The 21,671-nt window shown below is 49.6% G+C and overlaps 1 protein-coding gene across 1 annotated transcript; it reads right to left on the minus strand.

Moving 5' to 3' along the window:
* Positions 1-2,499: 2,499 nt before the first annotated feature.
* Positions 2,500-18,578, minus strand: LOC135820898 (mucin-19-like). The gene is made up of 8 exons (XM_065333949.1): positions 17,991-18,578; positions 15,445-15,671; positions 13,638-13,732; positions 11,583-11,684; positions 7,404-7,545; positions 6,114-6,355; positions 5,724-5,921; positions 2,500-5,390 (listed from the first exon to the last, which is right to left on the minus strand). Exons 1-8 carry the CDS (start codon positions 18,116-18,118, stop codon positions 4,386-4,388), a joined length of 2,139 nt encoding a protein of 712 aa, XP_065190021.1. The 5' UTR covers positions 18,119-18,578; the 3' UTR covers positions 2,500-4,385.
* Between the last annotated feature and the right edge of the window lie 3,093 nt (positions 18,579-21,671).

The following is a 21,671-nucleotide window of genomic DNA, read 5'->3' on the forward strand; positions in this document are numbered from 1 at the left end:
CCCCACACACACACCACACTGGACTACAATTACGTCATCAATTACGTCATCAATTACGTCATCAGCATCAAAGCCCCCATGGCACATTGTATTGCAATCATGGATTACGCCATCGGCATCAAGCCTCACGAACGATCATTGACACACCTAATCATCCCCCAAGGATGACGAGAGACCGCTAGATAGACAAGATCAAGATCGAGAACAATACAGTACTCACACAGTATTAGTCTGTAGTCTCTGTACTGATCAAGGCATAGCCCTTACAAAAGTCACCCCCTCCCAGCCCCAGAGTATACACGTGAGGTGACACAGTTTATTTCCTATGACATCGTTCTATGTGCAAACTCTTGACCACGACCTAGCCTTGAGCCCGCACTAAGTTATACAGTCATTGAACACACACACACACACACACACACACACACACACACACACACACACACACACACACACACACGCACTATTGAACACACACACACACACGCACGCACGCACACACACGCACGCACGCACACACACACGCACGCACACACACACGCACGCACACACACACACACATACACACACATAATGGTGTAAAGTTAAAGATTCCGCCACAGTAGAGCTATCACACATGCCTACAAATCATGCCCCAGACGTGCAGACGGTTTACTATAATAATTATTATGACTGTATTGTTACTGCCGCGTATTCTCGACTGTTTGCGAGGCTGCTCATTTTGCTGCAGGCTCTGAGCACACCCTGAGCACACTCTGAGCACACCTTGAGACACACCTTGACCACAGCCGAAGCTATACCATAGTGTAGTGGATGCTGGAAAAGACGCGGTAGGTATAGAGTCGTTTAGCTCTCCTACTTCCTAGTAAACTTGCTCCCGTTCACTTCAACTTGTCAAGCACTCACCAGTCCTATTCGCAACACTGCCCACGCCACAGTGAACGCAATCTATAATGAATTATTATTAAAGAGGTTTTAAAAGATGCACGTTGTTTCCGACGTAACGCGAAAGTTCAGCTCGCGTTATTTTGAAAACAACGCGAGTGACTTGCAGCTCACGTCCAAATTTGGAGTTTTACTCCAAATTTGACGTGAAATTGCGCGTCACGTCAGAATTAACGTGCATCTTAACCTTTGTACTATTGGTCCGTGTGCTGCCTTTTGTGCTGCGGTGGAGGGGGGAGCAGCATTAGGGTCATGTATACTAACTGCCAGGTGCTGAAGAACTGGGAGCCGGGTTCAAAGTCATAGCCTGCGACGTTCTTATTAATTTTTTTAATGTAGAACTGTCTACATCTCTCTGTCTCCATCTCTGTTTCTCTCGGTCTGTCTCTCTCTCTCTCTCTCTCTCTCTCTCTCTCTCTCTCTCTCTCTCTCTCTCTCTCTCTCTCTCTCTCTCTCTCTCTCTCTCTCTCTCTCTCTCTCTCTCTCTCTCTCTCTCTCTCTCTCTCTCTCTCTCTCTCTCTCTCTCTCTCTCTCTCTCTCTCTCTCTCTCCTCTCTCTCTCTCTCTCTCTCTCTCTCTCTCTCTCCTCTCTCTCTCTCTCTCTCTCCAAACACACACACACACACACACACACACACCATCTATCATCAACAGCTTCGGAGGGTGAAGACAGGCAATGCCGACTTCTTACAGAACGGCAAAGCATTATCCCCAGTATTCTAGGGTGATTTGACTACAGTCAAGAAGAAGAACAAACATTAAATTTTCAAGACTTGGGGCATGTTCGATTGGTAGGATCGGGATCCAGATCAACCGGATTCGCACCTTTTCGATTGGTCGAATCCGGATCCGGTCAACCCACCTCGGGGGGGGGCAGGGTTGACCGGATCCAACGGATCCAAATGTGACCTTTGTGCGTATATGGCGGGTAAAAATCATTTTTGTACACATTGTGGTATGCACACACGTGGAGTGGATCGAGATTCCCTTTTAAAATTGTCGACTTTTCGTACGATGCGAGCGCATGCGCGATGAGTACGACTTCCGCGACCTGCGAGCGGTATTTTATTACTTCGTCAACATGGCAACAGTCAAGGTCCAAAATAAAGTGTTCAGTTGACTCTGAAGGATCCGACGGATCTGAGATCTGGATCCGGATCCTACCAATCGAACATACCCTTGCACGTGGTACGTACGTAATACCCACTAAAATCCATTTTTGTCAACTTTCAGTATGACCCCAAATCAGAATACGCTCACTGATTGCTTCCAGTTCGTACCTGAATCTCAATGTTAGTCTATGTTGGCGCTTAGCATGTGTTTTGCAGCTTCAACTTTTGCTAACTTTTGCTTGCCAGCTCTTCATTCAAAACCGTACGTCGTAGGCTTGTACTATGGTCCTCTCAGACACGGGGTTGCCGTATAGTACCAGAGCAGTCCCCTCGACCAGCTTCAGCTTTTCTCCAAAAAAACGCGGCAAAAGTTGAACAATACATACAAACTTGGCACTAAGACCGACATGCCAGTACTTCCGGGTACACAGGTATCGCACATGTTAGAAAACTCCGAACGGATATCAGCAACATTTGAAGTCAGCAGAGCGCACGCGTTGCCATGACAATCTCATCAAGACAGCAACGCGCACACAAGGAGATCAGCAGGCAAACCGCGCACCGGCACTGGCTAGCAGTAGGGGGGGGGGGGGGGGGGGGGGGGGAGAGGATAAACTGAGGATAAAAAATAGCAATCTAGTGGTCAAGAGTGGTTGCCAGCATTGCAACAAAACAGAGACGATAAAAAAAACTAGCTGCTCCGGTATCAAGCGAGAGCGTAGTGATTATTCCTTGCAGGTAGTTCCAACATGGTCAAAATAGCACAGGTAAACGAAGCAAAGAAGCCGGAGCGGCGGGGATTTTTAAAATTTTAAAGAAAGAGCAAGTGTGCGAGAGAGAGAGCTGTGCACATGACCAGAGAATGGTGTACCTGCATGGCCTGTCCAACACAAGCATGCAGCTCGAGAGCTGACCACAGTGGATTTCACAGCAGTCTCGAGACACTGCTGCGACAGCGTTACAACGTGTGCTGCTGCAGTGCACCGCCGCCTGCATTTAAAAAACTATACAAAGCAGCAGGGCTGCCATGGCTGAGGCCAATGGACAGCTCGGCACCGTTCTTACGGCACAGAGTGGCAACTCGGCCAGTGGCAGCAGTGCGAGCGTAGCCGTTAGTCAGGCGAGCAACGCAGAAGAAGAAAGCAAACGGCGCAAACACCGTAAACAAACGCTAAAACCAAACCGGAAAAGAAAATTACTTCTAGGGCTGTGTTTGTGTGTTTGTGTGAAAAGATGATGATGAAGGTGATGATGATAATATGCTGGGCTATGTGCGTGTATCCGTGTGTGTGTGTGTGTGTGTGTGTGTGTGTGTGTGTGTGTGTGTGTGCGTGTGTGTGTTTGTGTGTGCACTTGTGCGTAAAATATGTGCGGGTGTCTACTCCGACCGTCATTGTCTAGAATAAAAATGGTTATCGGCAGCCACTCTTCGTCATGCGGCCGACCGCATTGCAACTTCAAACAGGGAGATGAAAATAAGTATCAGATTTATCAGCATTGCATGCCCATGGTGACAATCACGTGTTACGAATGGAAGAGAGACAGTCAGCTGCGCACCAAGAATAGCAGCAGCAACAGATTAGTACAGAATTTCTATAGGATTTTCCGGTGAGTGTCAATATTATCAATCTGAGTGACGGAAGAGTGATGTTGTGGAACACATCCGTGCTCGCCCAGCAGAATGTCATGCACTCAACGCACGCATGCACGCGCGCGACACACACACACACACACACACACACACACATGCGACCTGGAAGCGTGGACGCACAAAGTATCCGACAACCTCACGTAGATCAACGTCTGAAGCCGATTTTTCCTCCAGGTTTTTTGTTGCCGCTAGACACGATGACCAGCAGAAACAGATGCTGACTAGTAGACGTGATAGTGTGCTACGGAGAGCAAGACAAACTCCACGAGGCCGCCAGGCCTCTGTCATCCATAACAGAACGAGCTTGCGAGAGAGCAGCCTCAGCGGCATTCCGAATCCGTGAACCCCATTAGCGAGCTGATACAACCATAGCGACGTCGACCGGGTTCAGAAGTTAGAAGGCGCACCAGCAGAATTCAGACGTAGCAGGGAGAAACCGGTGCAGGATTGAAATGACGCCCGCCTTCTTTGACCATTCAAGCAACACAAGGCAATCAAGATGCCGCCACCAAGGATTTTCTCCGCCATAGCAGAATTTTCTTTAAAAAAAGAGATAACACCTCAAGCAGAGCATGTTGGTGCAGCAGCAGCAGCAGCACCACGACCACTAGCCACAATCAAAGAACTGCAGCAAGGTGAGAGACACTCGTCCACAATCAATACGTCCGAAGCAGAAGCCTACGCGGGCAGCTCCGCAGACTCCGTAGCAGTAGCTGCAGCAGAGGGAGACGACGACGAGGCGGACACAGACGCGCCGGAGGACGTAACCGCAAACGTGACGCTCTCCTCCGGTACGGCTAAAGTAGTAGTAGCAGCATCGATACCGCTCGCAACAGGTGTCGTCTGACTTGGCTCCGGCTCAGTCGTTGCTGGAGCACTGGGTCCGGTACTTAGCGTCGCCAGTTCGTCCACAGTTTCCACGGGGCCAGTGGCAACCGCCACAGAGTTGTCCAGAGTCTCCGCTGGTACTGCGGCATCCGTAGAGGAAGGAGCTGAAGGTGCCGTCGACTGGGAGATGGCGTCGGCACCGGCGGTATTTACGGCCGCGGCTTCGGATGCTACGCTCGTTACTGCACTGGGAGCGGCTGGTGAGGAGCTGTCATGGCTTGGGGGACTAGCTGCACCTGCAGAAGGCGCTGACACTGTTTCACCACCCACTGCTGGTCTTGGGGCGGTCTCCTCGCTCAGTGTATCAAGAATATCAGTAGTAGCCTTGGCCAAGGACGGGCTGGAACTCACAGCAACTGTATTAGTGCTAGCCTTGCCCAAGGCCGACGGCTGAGCGGTACTGGAGGGTTGCGTGTGCGCTAGCCAGCCAGCCGCACGCTGCAGCAGCTGGGCGTACTTGGTCAGCAGGCGCGACAGAGACGATGCCGAGTGGCTGCTGGCCAGGTCCGGTATCAACGCCAGCAGCTCAGGAATCACGCCACCGAGCTCCGACGACGTGTTCAACGGCACGGCGGAGGTGGCGAGTGTTACCACACGCGCAACCATTGCCGTCACGTTGGCCTTGTCAAGCAATCCCTCCAGGGTGATAGCGTCGCATGAGCACTGGGAATGACGTGAAGGCGCCGTGGATGACGCTTGTGTCTCCAGCAGTCTGTTGACATGAGTTTGCATAGTCGCCATCGATTGATCCATCTTAGCAATCATGGCAGACGTGTTGTTAGCGATGGGCGACTCCTAACATCCCAAGAAAGAAACAGGTGAGAAACGGGCACGCACGCATACCCGCGCACACAAGTACATGTGAACAGACGCATGCGCGGATGCATACACACACACACACACGCGCGCGCGATTGTGTTTGTGATCAGAAAAAGTGGAGAATGGCCTGTAACACCATACAGTCGCCGAAACCTGTGCCACGGCGGCCGAGATTTTCGCCAGCGCGTGCGTGTGTGTGGTGTGTGTGTGCCACAAGAATAGCCTCAGCCTATACCCCCCCCCCCCCCCCCCCCCCCAACACACACACACACTACAAACACAATGACCCGGTGATCGCATCCAACTCACAGTGGCGTTTCCATGATGATGGTGAAGCATCACCATGTTGGCAAGGGCAACGATTGCCTCGACAACCGAGCTGTTCCCGAAGAGACCAAGATCGACCAGGGATGCGGGCAGTGATGATGTGGCTGTTCTATTGTCTGACTGCACGGCTACTGGCACACTGGTGAGATTCAGCAGGTAGTGGAGATCTCTCAATGATGCCTGAAGTCAAGAAGAATTAAATGACAGAATACAGTGGAGTTGAGGTATGCTGAAGTTGGGAATGGTTTCATCCTGACAACCAAACTATGAGATAGTAAGGAGAGAGAGAGAGAGAGAGAGAGAGAGAGAGAGAGAGACACACACACACACACACACACACACACACACACACACACACACCCTTATGCTCACCTTCAGTAGCGTGATATTGTAGTGGTGTTTCTTGACCTGCCCCATCGTGGACTCGGAATCACCTTCAAGCACCGCGAGGCGCCTCTGCACAGACACCAGGTCGGCGTTCTTGGTGTCAAACGCTTGCTGCGCTGCGTGCACACTGTTCTTCGCCCGTGCAACTTGTGAGAGCACCCAGGTATAATTCCTCATGAGATAGTGCACTTGTTGCTGCAGGCCTGGCTCACCTTCAGCTGGTATACCTATGTACACACAGACACACACAACACCAAAATTAATGGCCACCATGGAAACCACACGAAGTTCGCAAATAATTCAGGTGTAGGTAAAGTAGATTATCGTGTCCGTTCCCAAGGGGAACTCACAACGGCCGCTAACACCCGGCAAAACTAGAAGTCAAACGGGTGTACCTTTAACTAACGAACGGGTAATTTTGTTAACGGGCGGGTTAACTTTAGTAGCCATGTTTAATTTTTTGCGCAATTTTCACATAAATCAAGATTTTAATTCATCTGTCCTCGGGTTGCATTTTGATATCACATTGTCATTCGCAAATCGATTGGTGTCTGATAGTCACAGGAGTAGATCTAATAGGTGCGAAAATGCAACAACAATGCAAACATCCAGCGTGGAGTTGTAAATAATTGACTCCCGCCTGGAATACACAATCCCAGCAGTGTTGCTCCGTACTAACAGGTTCATCAAAATCCAAACGGGTACCCTTTTACTAACGGTACCTGAGACTAACGGCCGGGTACCCGGGTAACCGGTACACCCCTTTGACCCCTAGGCAAAACCCTAGCAGCAGATGCAGCACCTAACGGTGGGGGTGAGTGCAGGCCTTTCCAAACCCGACTTCGGACGGGTTCGGTTCAGAAGACGGCCGAAACTTGGTTTCGCATCAGCACAACTGTACACTCAGTGATTCTAAATTCGGCAAAATTTCTAACTCTCGAAACGACACAAAATCATGAAAAACCAGGCAAAGAAACAAGAAACCTAAGTAAAAGAGAAAAGGACATATGGATACGATATGTCCTTTTCTCTTTTACATTTATTTATGGCTCAACATCCGAGTTTCAAACCTAAGTGAGTTTATATATGAATGGGCGTATGCAATCGTTACGCGTGAATCAGCGTAACAAGAAAATAAAGTTCGTGCATCAGCGCACAATCACAGAAACTCAGAAGCCAACGATTCAACCCAAAGTAGACAGACCAGCTCAAAAACATGAATGATCACATCAAGAATTGAAAACGACATGATTCATAGCACCTCGGTCAACTCACTGTTCAGGTCGGGAGACGGACCGACGGCAGCTTTCAGGCTGTCAACATCGGCCTTGGTGGCCTTCACGTCGGACCCCATCAGAGTCACTTCGTTCTGTACGTCCGCCAGACCCTGTAGAGCTTGCCCGCTAGCTGCCGAAGACTATACAGCACAAAGACGCATATACACATGTACACAAACACACACATCAGGGACATTGTCCTTAACCCTTTGCATGCTGAGCCCCTTTTCGCCAATCCACTGGCTTTCCAGCACACTGACTCTCTCGGTGGACTATGCACTCACAGCTCCGAACGACTATACAGCACAAAGACGCGGCACATACATGTACACAAACACGCACATCAGGGACATCGTCCTTAAAAAGGGGGGAATGACCCTTCAGATACTCAAAAATTGAAAGTTTCAATTCTGGCTGTTTTCGGTATCCAACTAGCCCAGCGGACCCTATAGGGTGTAGAAACAAAAATTTTGGTGAAACGGACTACTGGTTCCAAAGTTACGACCGTTTCAAGTTCAACAATTCAAATGAAAATGAGTACGCACGGATCGAAAATTTGTACAATTTTGCACTCCATGCAGTCCGTGATTTTCACTGAAACCGCGTACTACGAGCGAGTTTTTGACTTGAAATCGCTGCTACTGGATACCATGGCATACAAGGAGAAGCGCTGAACAGCTTTCTGCCTTGAGAACAAATAATTTGAAATTTGAACAATGGGGAACCGAAGAACGAGCTCGAGTGGACGTTCTAAACGACAGAAAAGGAAATATTTCGGTCCAAAGCCAGCTGCTGCTGAAGTCGACGATGTCGTTGAGGTTCCTGAGGTCGCCAGTGATGTTGAAGCGACTGAGAAGAGCGCGTCCACGCAAAAGTTGAGCAGGAAGCCCGCCTATTTAGCTGATGAAAGCTTTGACAGCAGCGACAGCTCCGATGTGAACTCGAACCCAAACAGTTCTGAGGACGACGATACTGAGGCGTCTGAGGGATCTGGAAAAGAGATAGAAGAGGATTGCTTGCGGAGCGGCAACAGAATTGTGTACCTGAAATGTCTTCAGGAGCTTCTGGACGTGGCCACTGTATGTAGCGAGTGCAAATCTGGAAAAATAAATATTGTTGACTGCTGCGCCGTTGGCCTCGCATCGGTGGTGCACGTGCAGTGCGACAATGTACTATGCAGTCACAGTTGGAGATTTAACCTATGCTTGAAAGAGAAGCGGTTCTTTGACATCAACCGGCGATCAGGGTTAGCCACGCGAAGAATGGGCAAGGGACGTGCCGTGCCGCTCTGAATAAGTTCTGCGGAACCATGGACATGCCCAGCCCTGTGAACACACATGCCTAAGTACACCCGTCATCAGGAAGCGCTCGTGATCGCTGCAGCCACTGTGGCTCATAAGAGCATGGTCAATGCTGCTGACAAGGTGAAGGTGCTGAATGGTTGCGCCACCGTGGCGGTAACTTGCGATGGCACCTGGATGAGGCGCGGCTATACGCCTCTCTACGGTGTCTTTGCCTGTATATCGTGGAGAACAGGCCGTGTACTGGACATACACGTGAGCAGCAAGTACTGCCAGGAATGTGTCATGTGGAACGAGAGAATTAGTGCAGCTGATTTCACTGCCTGGAAAGGTACCCACACCTGTGGAGTGAATACAGCGCGATCCGCACCAGCCATGGAGACCGAGGCAGCTGTCATCATATGGAGTCGCTCTGTTGCTGATCGTGGTCTCCGGTATACAACGTACATTGGAGATGGCGACAGTAAGGCATTCAATTCTGTCGTTGAAGCTGACCCGTACGATGGTGTAGCCAATGAAATTGAGGAATGCATTGGACATGTACAGAAACGCATCGGCACGGGCTTGCGGGAGCTGAAGAAGACGATGAAGGGTACGAAATTGTCAGACGGCAAGGCGTTGTCTGGGAAAGGCCGGCTCACCGACAAAGCCATTGACACTCTCCAGACGTTCTATGGATGGGCAGTGAGAGAGCACAGCCAAGACATCCAAGGTATGGCCCGGGCTATCTGGAGCGGCCTTATGCACTGGTGTTCGTCGGACGACAATCCGAGCACCAGTTTTGCCCCACCGGTCCTGACAGTTGGTGCAAGTGGCAGTTGGTGCAGGCTGGAGTCAGGGATGAGTACACCTATCGCCACACTCTCCCCAAGGCCGTGTTTGACGTCGTCAAGCCACTGTATCTCCGCTTGACAGAGCGCAAGCTTCTCAAGAGATGCCTCCTCGGAGCCACGCAGAATGCGAATGAAAGCTTCAACAGCATCTGGGATATGTGCCAGAAGGAAAGCTTCTGTGGCGCTGATGTTGTCCGGTTCGCTGCCAGCCTTGCAGTTGCCCACTTCAATGATGGTGCACTGGCTGTGGAGAGTGTGCTTCTGGAAGCAGACTGTGTACCTGGCGTGCTGACCCACAAAGCATGCCAAGATTAGGATTTCACCCGCATCAGCAAAGCCGATCGCAAAGGTTCAGCAGAAGAGAAGGAGAAGAGAAAGAAGAGAAGAAGGCGAAAGAAGGGCTGGGAGGAGACCACTATTGAAGAGGAAGGAGATACTTATGGACCGAGCAAGTTTTAGTGCAGCTATCTGCCTGCATCGTGATGGTGCTGTATGAAAAGTGCTGAACATACCCTGAATATACCCTAAATATACCCTGAATTTTCGCCATTTTTAGTGGTTTGTTGCCACTCCGCGCAGTTTCCTGGCTCACTTGTACAGAATGGACATGCGAAAGTATACATTTTGAAATCTGTGTGATGTCAGCTTGTGCGTTTGCCTATGGGCAGGAGATTTCTTCAATCCTGCGTGCATATTCTGCCCATTCCATTCGTGAGGTAACTGCTCATGTGCGGTAGTGCAGCATGTGAGAGCTGTACCACTGCCACTGATGTTTAGGACTGTGTGATATTAGGCAAACGCACTGCGTGTACCTGTAATCTAAATATCTAAGGCTGAAAGAGATGATTCTGATGAGCCACATTCTGATAAAATTCCGCACCGTTTAGCTCTTGTCCGTTGTGCGATAATTATCCTTTTGTTGTCAAATGTTCCAACTTTCTTTAGTTTAGTTTCATTCAGAGTGCTATTGATCTGCTGTATGTTATTCCATCAAGACGTGGTGAAAATTTCTTCAAGAAATATTGAAGGAAACGGAAGTTGTGGTCGTTCGCACATGTACGGTCCAGTATGGCGTGCGCGAAGGGCCTTAAAACATCACGACTGCACCATTCACGCACAGTAAAACTCCCCAGATCCGGGCAAGTTGGGACCAAGCCCTGCCCGCCACTAGGAATTGCCCGTAATTCAGAACTGGCATACTTGTTGCAGGCAAGTAAACATATTTTATGCGAATCAATAGTTTTTGGAACCATTTTTTGCTAGAAAGCCTATTTTAAAATTTTGAAGGACGCTTCACGCAGCTTCATTGCACTTGAATAGTTTGCAGGCAACCTGTCTACACTCCAGAGAGCAGTGCATTTCACGTGACATGCACTGCTCTCTGGAGTGTAGGCAGGTTGCCTGCAAGCTATTTAAGCCTATTTTAGTGACTAGATGGGTGAGAAAGGTGACCGGAAAGACGGACGTGCCCGGATTAGGGACGGCCGGATCTGGGGAGTTTCACCGTGATACCATATCCATAATAAGTTAGATATGCACAGTCACAAAAAAAAACACGCCCGCATGAGTATACGTGCGAGCGCACACGTGCATGCATACATACATACGTGGGAGCACAACCCCCGCATGCACGCACACTTCCACTTCCACATGCCCATCGAAGCCATGATAGAGAAAACACGCTATGTTAGGCATAGCAGCTTGCACTGGGATTACACCATTCAAAGGCTTGCAAGGCTGAAGAATCGATCGCCACTAACGTTTGCCTTTTCTACACCACACCATTTGACGCCCATCGCCAGAGGCGATGATAGCGATGCTACAGCAGAAGCCATACCAACTTGTGCTGGGATTGCACCATTCTACATCTTGCAAGGCTGAAAAACTGACTGCCACTATTCCGCCTGGTCTACACCACACAGCTATGAAGTGACTTTTTGTGGCCAGTGAATCCCCAACACACACACGAACGCGCGCACGGCACCCACACGCACGTACGCACGCGCACACGCACACACACACACACACACGAGCACAACTTACCGCCTTGAGAGACGCCTTGATAGAGGTATAGAGCAGTGTTGCACGACCGGTGGTGTTATGAACAGAATCCAGCTGTCTGCGGAGTACACTATTAGACATCTCCTACAACACACAACACACACACACACACACACACACACACACACAAACACACACACACGAACAAAAACAAAAACAAGAATTTCAACACAAATGAATCATGAAGCAGGCCATGCGATAAGAAATCATGGTCGTTCTGACCAAATATCCTGACACTTCTTCCAATGGTCGGACATGCCCGGACATACCATGTTGCCACACATGTCTTTGAAAGGCAGCATTATCAAATTTCTCGACCCAACGATGAAGGACTGCGAGAACATTTTGGACAAGCGAATTTCCTCGGCGAACCGCACACAAACCGTGCATCTAAGCACTTCACCCCTTTGCATCTCTCATACTCCAACCAAACGGATGCCGGAAGGTCCTTGTAGCATTCAGCATTTCACTTATCACAAGCGACCACGTGCACAGCGTGGAGCAACTTGCCAGGAGGAGGGCCATCGTGGCCACTTTTTCTCTTCCCTAACTAAACTCGCCACTTCTTATTGCAACGCAAGTGTGCGTGCACAGCTGTACAGGGAGTCACTTTTATGATATTTTTCGTCTCAAATTGATCGGACACGTTGTCCACCGCACGGATATTTCGCCCGGACAACGGCCAAAAACGATCGGAAAATGTCCGATGTCCGAAAGTTATTTCACGGACTGTGAAGCACCGACAAGGAGGGACAATCACGCAGGGGTGTCGGAAGGTTTTTTCGGGCGGCACGGTCAGCCACCTGAAGTACAAGTTACTTGTGAGGTTGGGGTGGCTCCTCTGACCGATTTCAAAATGTTAGGGCCCAGATGAGTGCAGGGCTGCCACTTGCTCCGATTTTTGATCGCCCGTCGGACAAACGTATCGATTTTGTTCCCAAAGAGGGACAACCGATTATTTTATTTTGAGCGCTTTTTAGTTCAGTTGGCCATTCGGCGCTGCCAGGTCGCGTTTGGCCGGTCGTTGTACATGTACATGTATATGTAGCTGTAAAAATGCACCCGTGCTTGCATATGTGTGGACAGTTAAAAATGTGTTCTTGGGCCCCAACAGCAAGCCATTTCCTAAAAAATTCTCCGGCGAACACCCCCGGACCCCCGTCAGATTTTTCTCCCTCCAAGTGTGGCAGCCCTGTGAGTGCTTTTTATTGATTCTCCCGGGTAGATCATCTACAAACACTGTAAGATATTTCCGGTGTGACTTTAGCTTCGGTGACTTCGGTAGTGAAAACCAGCACCAAAATTTAGATTACACCTAAAAGCCACTAGAATACACACAGCATGTGAAGGGTAGGCTGGTCACCTAATTCTAAATTACACCTGAAACCTGGCAGGTCACTGATACCGAAATTTTAACACGCCTAAAATCACATGCTTAACAGTAGTTGTAGGGTGAATACCGTAGTGACCGTAGCATGTCCTTGATCATACATACACTAGTTCCAATAGCTACAGTACAAGGATGAATGTGTGAGGCACAATCCACACGCTTCTTGCCAGGCATTTGCCATACCGGTATTTGGGGGACTACAGGGTGTAAAAATAAGCAGCAGTAGCAGCACACACACACACACACACACACACACACACACACACACACACACACACACACACACACCTCAGACCTCAGACATGCCCATCGCGGAAGCGATGATAGCGAACAGCTATGTTAGACATAGCAACTTGTGCTGGGATTACACCATTCAACAGCTTGCACACACACACACACACACACACACACACACACACACACACACACACACACACACACACACACACACACACACACACACACACATGTGCGCACACACAAACACACATAAACACACACAAACACACACACACACACACATGTGCAGACACACACATGTGCAGACACACACATGTGCAGACACACACACACACACAAACAAACACACACACACATGCACACACACACGTACAAACACACGTGCACACACACATTGCTTCACTTACGCTGGCATTCAGCCTGGTTAAGGACATGTTCAACAGCGTGGTCATCCGTGAGTCTGCATCACTCAGCTTCTTCATCAGACCACGATGTTCATCAACTATACAAGAAACACACAATATGCACACACACACACACACACACACGCCCGCACGCGCGTGCGCACACCCACCCACACGCACACACACACACACACACACACACACACACACACACACACACACACACACACAAACTCAATATCCTGGCTGTGTGATCCGATGGCAACAACTCCGACACCTCAACAGTCAGCCACCTACAATGCCATTGCACACATGAGAATTAGGCGAGCGCGTCCAGGATACATGTACAGTGAAATCTGGTTAGGAAGAACACTGATAAGACAAATGTTTGCCTAAGAGGAACTAGTATTCGTAACTGTATGGGATAAAACCCTGTGTATTTACTGGGTAAAACATATGGATAAGAAGAACTCCCGTTATTGCGAACAAATATCATCGGTCCCTTGATGTTCGTCCTAAAGAGGTTTGACTGTATATCAACTTATAAAGGACACAACATTACCACAATTCTCCCGTAAGTGGAGAGTTTTCAGTCAGCTACCCCGAGCTCACTGACTTGTCAGTTTGAACACTCTGACAAGGGAAGATTAGGCCTGGTTTAGAACGAGGCATCAACTGCAACTGGAGTCGCACGCAAAAGCAATCATCGGGCAGAAATTGAAAACTTCATCTCACCCATAGTGTGTAAAGCTGTGTTCACAACTGGCGCGTGTACGCGTGAAACAACGCGTTAGTGCGTATTTTGCTGGCTTTTGGGTCGCCATGCGTACGGAGACGCGCCGAAATGGAAATTCCAACATGTTGGAATTTTCAGCGCGTATCAGGCGCGTACCAGCGTACATGCCAATCACTTTCACTGGCGGGGTCAAAAAATTAGTACCCGAAGGCGTCACACGTCCTAAATACGAGTCGAATTGCTGTTTACTGTAAGACATGTTATTATAACGAGTCGCAAATTTAACGATTGTCCAAAATTCATAGGTTAACGAGAAGATATGTTAACGATCTTGCAGTATTCTGCCATATCCACACACAGCATATATGAAGCAGTGCGGCTTCAACGGATCTTATTATAACGAAGAAATGTCGTCCGTTAAAACGTTAGATTTGCTTCCTCGTTATATATAAATGTCTTACAGTATTGTGAAAGCCTGAGCGCGCGTTTGGGCACATATGAACCCGCAAGCGTACCGCGTCCACGCGCCAGTTGGGAACACAGCTTAACCCCCAAGAGTGTGCAACTCCAGCTATGTGGTCTGCAACCGCAGAACGTCGCATCACGTGACGAACTCGTACACATTGTCTGCACCCTGTGCATGATAGATGCAGGGCCGAACGCAATCCTGCTTTGGGTTCAACTCTCTTGTGGTCACTTTGCACTCTTCGCCAGCGTAACCTCTTGAACCATGTCACCGGAATGTAAAGTCCTCCCGTCGCAGCACTGGATAGAGGTCGTGCAGACGGTTGCACACTCTTGGGGGTTACCGTATTTTCCGGAGTATAAGCCGCACTTTGAACACTCAAAATTTACCCCAAAAAGGGGTGCGGCTTATAATTATACCCTGATGATCAACTTAACGGCGATAAATAGGGTGGATGTCTGTATTTCGTGGCAACAAAATGGGGAGGGGGGGGGGGGGGGGGGGTTCGGCCTATACTCTAGTGCGGCTTATACTCCAGTGTGGCTTATACTCCAATGCGGCTTGTACTCCGGAAAACACGGTATGTACTCAGTAACTCTTGATCTCACCTGTAGTGTGCAAGCGATCAACGTCGCGCTGCAACTGCACGGTGACGTACGACAGCCACGCACATGTGATCACAGTGAAGATGAACAGCAGGATGCATAGCACAAGGCAGCATCCATGGATGTCCGTGCCCTGGCACGCCTTGCCCGTCTTGAAGTCGTGGTGGCCACCAACACCGCTGCTGCCATTGCTGGCGCCTATGCTGCCAGAGCGTTTCCGCTTGAACCGCCTGAGAGCAAGAGCATGGAGATAAGAGCATGGAGATAAGAGCATGGAGATAAGAGCATGGAGATAAGAGCATGGAGATAAGAGCCAGCAACACAGCAGAACATAAAGAAAGGCCACGCGTAAAAGAACGTGGGGAAAGGCCGCACGTATTAAAAAGATGAATTTTAACCCCCTACTTGAATGCATCAGAGCATAGTCAAAAGGTACACGTGAAAATCAGTAGAAATAGAATGCGTTGTACTCGCAGTAGCAGTAGTTGCTCTTGCTCTAAAGGAGTAGCAAACGTGTGCGCCGCTCAGAGCGATTTCTAGAGAGGTCTTCTCGGAGACCTGCTTCACCCAGTCGACCAGTCTTACACTACTGTCGGTCGCCGAAGAACAGGGGGGGGGGGGGGGGGGGGGGGGTAGCCTACGCCGTTCTGATTTTCATGTACAGGACTGCTCAATGAAATCCAGTTGTGTCACTCAAGTACACGCCGGGTGTTGAGCAGCCCTAGACCTGCGAACACTGGGCTGCGAAATGATGCCAGGGCGCAAACTCGAGTGACGCGACTGGATTTCATTGATCAGGACTGTACTGTGGTCTATGCACAGTTGAGTTACTGTGTATACATCTGGGGTATGCTATGCTTGGTGAAATCCTAGCCTGGTCGTTCTTCGGTGCTGGGGGGGGGGGGGGGGGGGGGGGGGGGTAGCCTCTTAGCCTAGACCATTCTTATTTTCATGTACCAGAGTCTATGCACAGTTGAGTCACCGTGTATACATGGGTATGCTGTGCTTGGTGAAATCCTAGCCTGGTCATTCTTCTGCACAAGACAGTGCTGTAGTCATCTTCAGTGCTCAAGCTGTTAATTCCCCCATTCAGAGTCACTGCAAGGCTCTGTGTGTGTGTGCACGCGCGTGGTGTGTGTGTGTGTGTGTGTGTGTGTGTCTGTGTCTGTGTGTGTGTGTCTGTGTGTGTGTGTGTGTGGTGTGTGTGTGTGGCCGTGGCGGGGATCCCGGAAAGTGACTGGTATGATGTGGCACAAGACAGGGGAGAGTGGAGTTGTCTCGTCGTCCTCGCCTCCTCCACCAGAGCCAGCGAAGAGTTTTCAGTGCATGTGTGGACGAACATTTCGCCGGGCGGGTGACTTGAAGCATCACTCTCCAGATTGCTCAGTCCGCACGCTGTCATCGCACTAGCGATGGGCGTCCAAGGTCCAAGGTGTGTGTGTGTTGTGTGTGTGTGTGTGTGTGTGTATGTGTGTGTGTTTTGTAGCTCCGTTTTATCTGAGTTTTCAGTCGTTCCTCTTACTGGTCTTAGGCCACGGGGTGGCTCGCCGCTCTGGGTCCACCAGAGTCGCCCCTGGCGTGTTTCTGAATTTGCTGGGGCGAGGGTTCCGCGACGCGGTCGCCAGGGCAGTGTCTTTTCTGTCACGACCGTTGTCGTCCTCTTCTCTCCATTCGCGGTGGTGTAGCTGACCCCCGAATGGTTTCAAACTGCGAAGCTCGGAGTACAGTGGTGGCAGAGGCATGAGCTGTGAGTGGAGACGGTTGCTGGAGATGGATGGTGATGCAGGGAGAAGAGTTACGCTGCCTGACGACGCGTGGGAAATTGTTTGATCCTGCAATTTCAGTTCGAGCGCGGTGGACTTCTAGACGATGTGTCCTCATAGCTGTTTTTCTACGCTTGGCCTGTCGCTGATATCCCTGCGTGGGATGTTCTTCCAGTAGAGTCCAGGTGAAACTTCGGGTGCCCACACTCCATCACCTGGTTGATTGTTTCGGAACTGCAATAATACAGGTTCAAATAATTATTGTTTCCTTTTTTGTGCGTATCTCTTGTCATCTCTCTTTTCTATACGTTGCACACCAGATGTACTACTATCGCTGTTTTTCTCTTGCTATTTCTCTCTGCTTGCTGTTTTTTGTTTCTGTTGCCACTGTCCCTCATCATACCCATGCTTGGGTGGAGGGCGGCGTGACCCGTTAGGGTAGCTGTCAATACAGTACAGTGTGTGTGCATGCATGGCGTGCCACCAAGTAAACATGTGGGAACATGCCAGTGGATGCATGGCATACCAATAACCATTACTGTACAGTCATGCACAATGCACATGTACACTGACCATTGTCCACTGATTGAATTATTTCTACAATCATCTACATTTTTTCTCATTTTTTGCAATGTATATTACTACAATGTGGCCAAGTGCGCGCGTGTACCTGGTGTATATTTGTACAAAAGCTTCCAGTCTCTATTGTGAATTTGCGTACATGTACCTGTACACTAAAAACAGTTGGGGTGCTACAGACAGTCTATAAGACATGGTGTGACTTACGGCTGACTGGGTCGCTTTGTCGGCAACGAAAATTCCTGAACATCAGAGCCGGACGACGAGTCATTTAGTAGCTGGTGATTCTCCACAGACCGACGGCCCAAGTTGTTCATTCTCATCTCCGCCATCATCACTGCACTGCTGTCTTGCGACAATCCAACAACTGGATGCCACGTAGCACGTCAATACTACAATAAGAAGATGCACTTTCCAGATCTGATTCGTAGCAGAACAAGGCCGGGATTTATCACACCCGGGCCCAAACGCGAAAAACCTGTTACTCTTTAGTACAATCGTAGGTCCAGTGTTATCTCATGAGCCAGAGTGAGAAACCCATCAAGCCAACGGGAAAACTTTCACACAACACACTCGCTCCTGTGAGTCCTGGATGATGCAAAATGCAAGAAATTAAAAAAATAGAACCATCCGCCGACGACAATGACGTGAAACTTCACCACTGCCAAAATCTAGCGATAGTAGAAGAACTAGAAGCTCTCAGCATATGAAATCGCGAGCCAATTTGTCACGCTGTCAAACAATAGCCATTGCCACAACAAAAAAACTACAAACTCACAAAAGTGACAACAGTTGTACACTGAGACTGTGAGAGCCAGGATAGGAGATAGTCATAGAGCTTGACTCAATCTTTTTGAAAGGCGCATATCAGAAAACCTACGGCTACGCATGCTGAGCATGAGGTCAGTTCGTGACATCACCAGGCATGACGTATGTATAACACGTAGACTACGTACGTAACACGGAGGCCTCGCGGAGGGCTGATTTGAATTTTGACGATTTGTGCGTAGTGCAGTGCGTAGCCCGAGGTCGACCGGTCGACGATCGCGGTCGGTCGGTCGTGCATTTCCTCGAATTCTTGGATCATTTTCGGTGTGTTATGATTTCTTGGTTTTCCATATTAGACTGTTTTCACGGCCAATTTCCTCGAATTCTGCTCCATTTCTTTATCCACATACCAAACATGCATGAAACTTACTTACCAGAAAAGTACCGAATTCTGCCAATTTTTATTATTTATTTTACTAGGGTGTTTCCCACAGACCTATGGTCTTCTTACGGGAGCCCCTACATTATCCGCATTTGCCTAGTATAGTCATTATCAGACTGGTACGGTGCTGCTGTGATTGGCCCGCCGGCAAATGCTCGACTTGTAGAGGTCTGGTGACAGACGTAGACGTGTCGTACTGCTGGAAATGGGTCCCTGGGTTAAAGGGGAAGTTAAGGCAAAAATTAAAATTTCACCAGTTGTAGTCTTCGGGGTGCTGAGTCGAATGGTCTTGGTCCGAGGAAGCTGAGACGCTCCCTTCCTACTTGAATCCCAATCGAACTCGCGCACTTCCACCGAAACTGGGTGACTGCGCCCTACGAGATGGGGATTTGTATGCAAAATGTCACTAAAAGCGCCATTTCGTTCTTATAAAAGCACGGATGACGGCGATTGGCCCATATGTTGTAGTCTTTGGGACGCTGAGTCGACTGGTTTTGGTCCGAAAAGGCTGCGATGCGGCGTTCCTCCTTTATTCCCAATCGAACATGGTTGAAGAAGCGGTCACGTGCTCCTGCGTACACCAGTCACCTGGTCACCGTGCCTGCAGGGTACAACTTACTAGCCTGTTTGACCTTTTTTGGGTGCAGTCCTGTCACTCGAGTTGAACCCGAGTTGAACCTTGGTGTGAAAGTTGTCACCTGCTGGCGTGGTGACCAGGTGATTTGGGCACCCAGGACCACGTGACCGCTTCTTCAACCATGTTCTATTGGGAATAAAGGAGGAACGCTGCATCGCAGCCTTTTCGGACCAAAACCAGTCGACTCAGCGCCTCAAAGACTACAACATATGGGCCAATCGCCGTCATCCGTGCTTTTATAAGAACGAAATGGCGCTTTTAGTGACATTTTGCATACAAATCCCCATCTCGTAGGGCGCAGTCACCCAGTTTCGGTGGAAGTGCGCGAGTTCGATTGGGATTCAAGTAGGAAGGGAGCGTCTCAGCTTCCTCGGACCAAGACCATTCGACTCAGCACCCCGAAGACTACAACTGGTGAAATTTTAATTTTTGCCTTAACTTCCCCTTTAAGAATTCCCATATCAACCATGACGACACGGGAGCGGTAGGACGGCAAGTTCTTCCTCGCCGGGCCGGGCCTGACAACCAGTCAGTGCAGGGAGGAAAACTTGGCTGATGGAGTTTTCCAGCGGTGGCAGGAGGTCCGCGATGGCTGGCATTGTCCTCGCAAGGAAGTGACCACTTATGGCGGAGACCATGAGTAAGGACAGCCTGGGCCGTAAGCAGCCTGAGGTTGAGACGCCGCATGTTTGGCGAGGGTCTGCAGTTCTGTGCACCATGTGTCAACCTTCTGGGACACGTAACCGTTGCAAAACAGGGCAGAGCCTAGGGCAGCAACAAGATGTCGATAGCCGACCGTCCGGATGTTAACCCCGGCTGTGGCAAACAATTCTGTGTGTTGCTAGCGCAAGATGGCTTCACGAGGAGTACGGACTTTTGACGGGTTGATGTCGTAACCATACCTGGTGCCTCGATCTACTAGGATGGACCACCAGGTGCGCATTCGTTGGAGAGCGCCGGCTGAAGTTGCGTCATCGGCATACCAGGACTGCATGGCCCCAGCTGCGGCGGTTTCCGGGATCAGTGGCACTGAGCCAAGGGCATACATTGGCATAGCCAATGGGTCTCCTTGAGTGGTGCTCTCAGAAGACATGATCACCTCTCCTCCAACATACAGGTGAGCTGGTGAGCGGTATGTGTTGATGATAGCTGGCGCGAGCTCTGTACATAGCCGCTGAACATTGCGCAGGCAAACAGCTCTGTTTCAGCGATTGAAGCATTCGTTGCATCCGCGAACAGGACTCTCTCCGTGTGGTCATCATCGAAGGTGGTCTTCATCGCATGAATGGCGGCTTCCACGCCGCACTCTTGCCCTCCGCATAACTGCAGACAGCCAACAGCACTCTCTACTGCCGAGCCAACAATCTGAAGTATGGCTTTGCCCAGAATGCGGCGGACGACTTCTCCGATCACGATAGGCCGAACGCCTGGCTGCTTGTCCAAAGGCACTAGACAGCAAGCCACATAAGCTTCCAGTGCGATGGGATCCACATACTTGGTAGCTATTCGCCTGAACCGGAAAGTCTAAAGACCAAAAAGTATAACGTTTTTGTAATTTTTGGCATGATTACGAGTACGTGCAGAAGGTTTAACGATGGCTACCTGGCCACCCATCTGTATGTGCATCTTTTCACAGACATCTAGGGATAACGGGGTTTTTTTCAAATAACGAAAAATAATTAGTCGTTAAAACGTTAGACTTTGTGACTCGTTAGACTTTGCGGTTTTACAGTGCACTAGCACATACATGTACAAGGCATGTGTCCCGGCCTCCCAGCAATCATCGTTCCCAAATATAGACGGTGACCCTGTGAGCACTGAGCAGGCATTTACAGGCAAGCGATTATCGTACGAACAGTGAAACCTGTCTAAGACGACTGCTCAAGCGACCTTCACAACGTGGTCTCTGTTGCCAGGTGGTCTCCTTATCCAGGATCATTTGACTGGAAATAGTATCCCTTTGTCCTGGTTCCAGTGGTCTCTTATGACAGGTGGTCGCCTTATCCATGTACATGTACACACTTGCCTGCTGTCTGGTTGT

The sequence above is a fragment of the Sycon ciliatum genome, chromosome 7 (assembly GCF_964019385.1).
Source record: "Sycon ciliatum chromosome 7, ocSycCili1.1, whole genome shotgun sequence".
In the NCBI taxonomy this organism is placed as follows: Eukaryota; Metazoa; Porifera; class Calcarea; order Leucosolenida; family Sycettidae; genus Sycon; species Sycon ciliatum.

Coding starts and splice junctions, on each gene's coding strand:
- LOC135820898 (XM_065333949.1), bottom strand. CDS start 18,118: ATGATGGCGGAGATGAGAATGAACAACTTGGGCCGTCGGTCTGTGGAG. Junction 6,356..7,403: donor TCCGTCTCCCGACCTGAACA/GTGAGTTGACCG, acceptor GTGTGTACATAG/GTATACCAGCTGAAGGTGAG. Junction 5,391..5,723: donor ATCATCATGGAAACGCCACT/GTGAGTTGGATG, acceptor TTGGGATGTTAG/GAGTCGCCCATCGCTAACAA.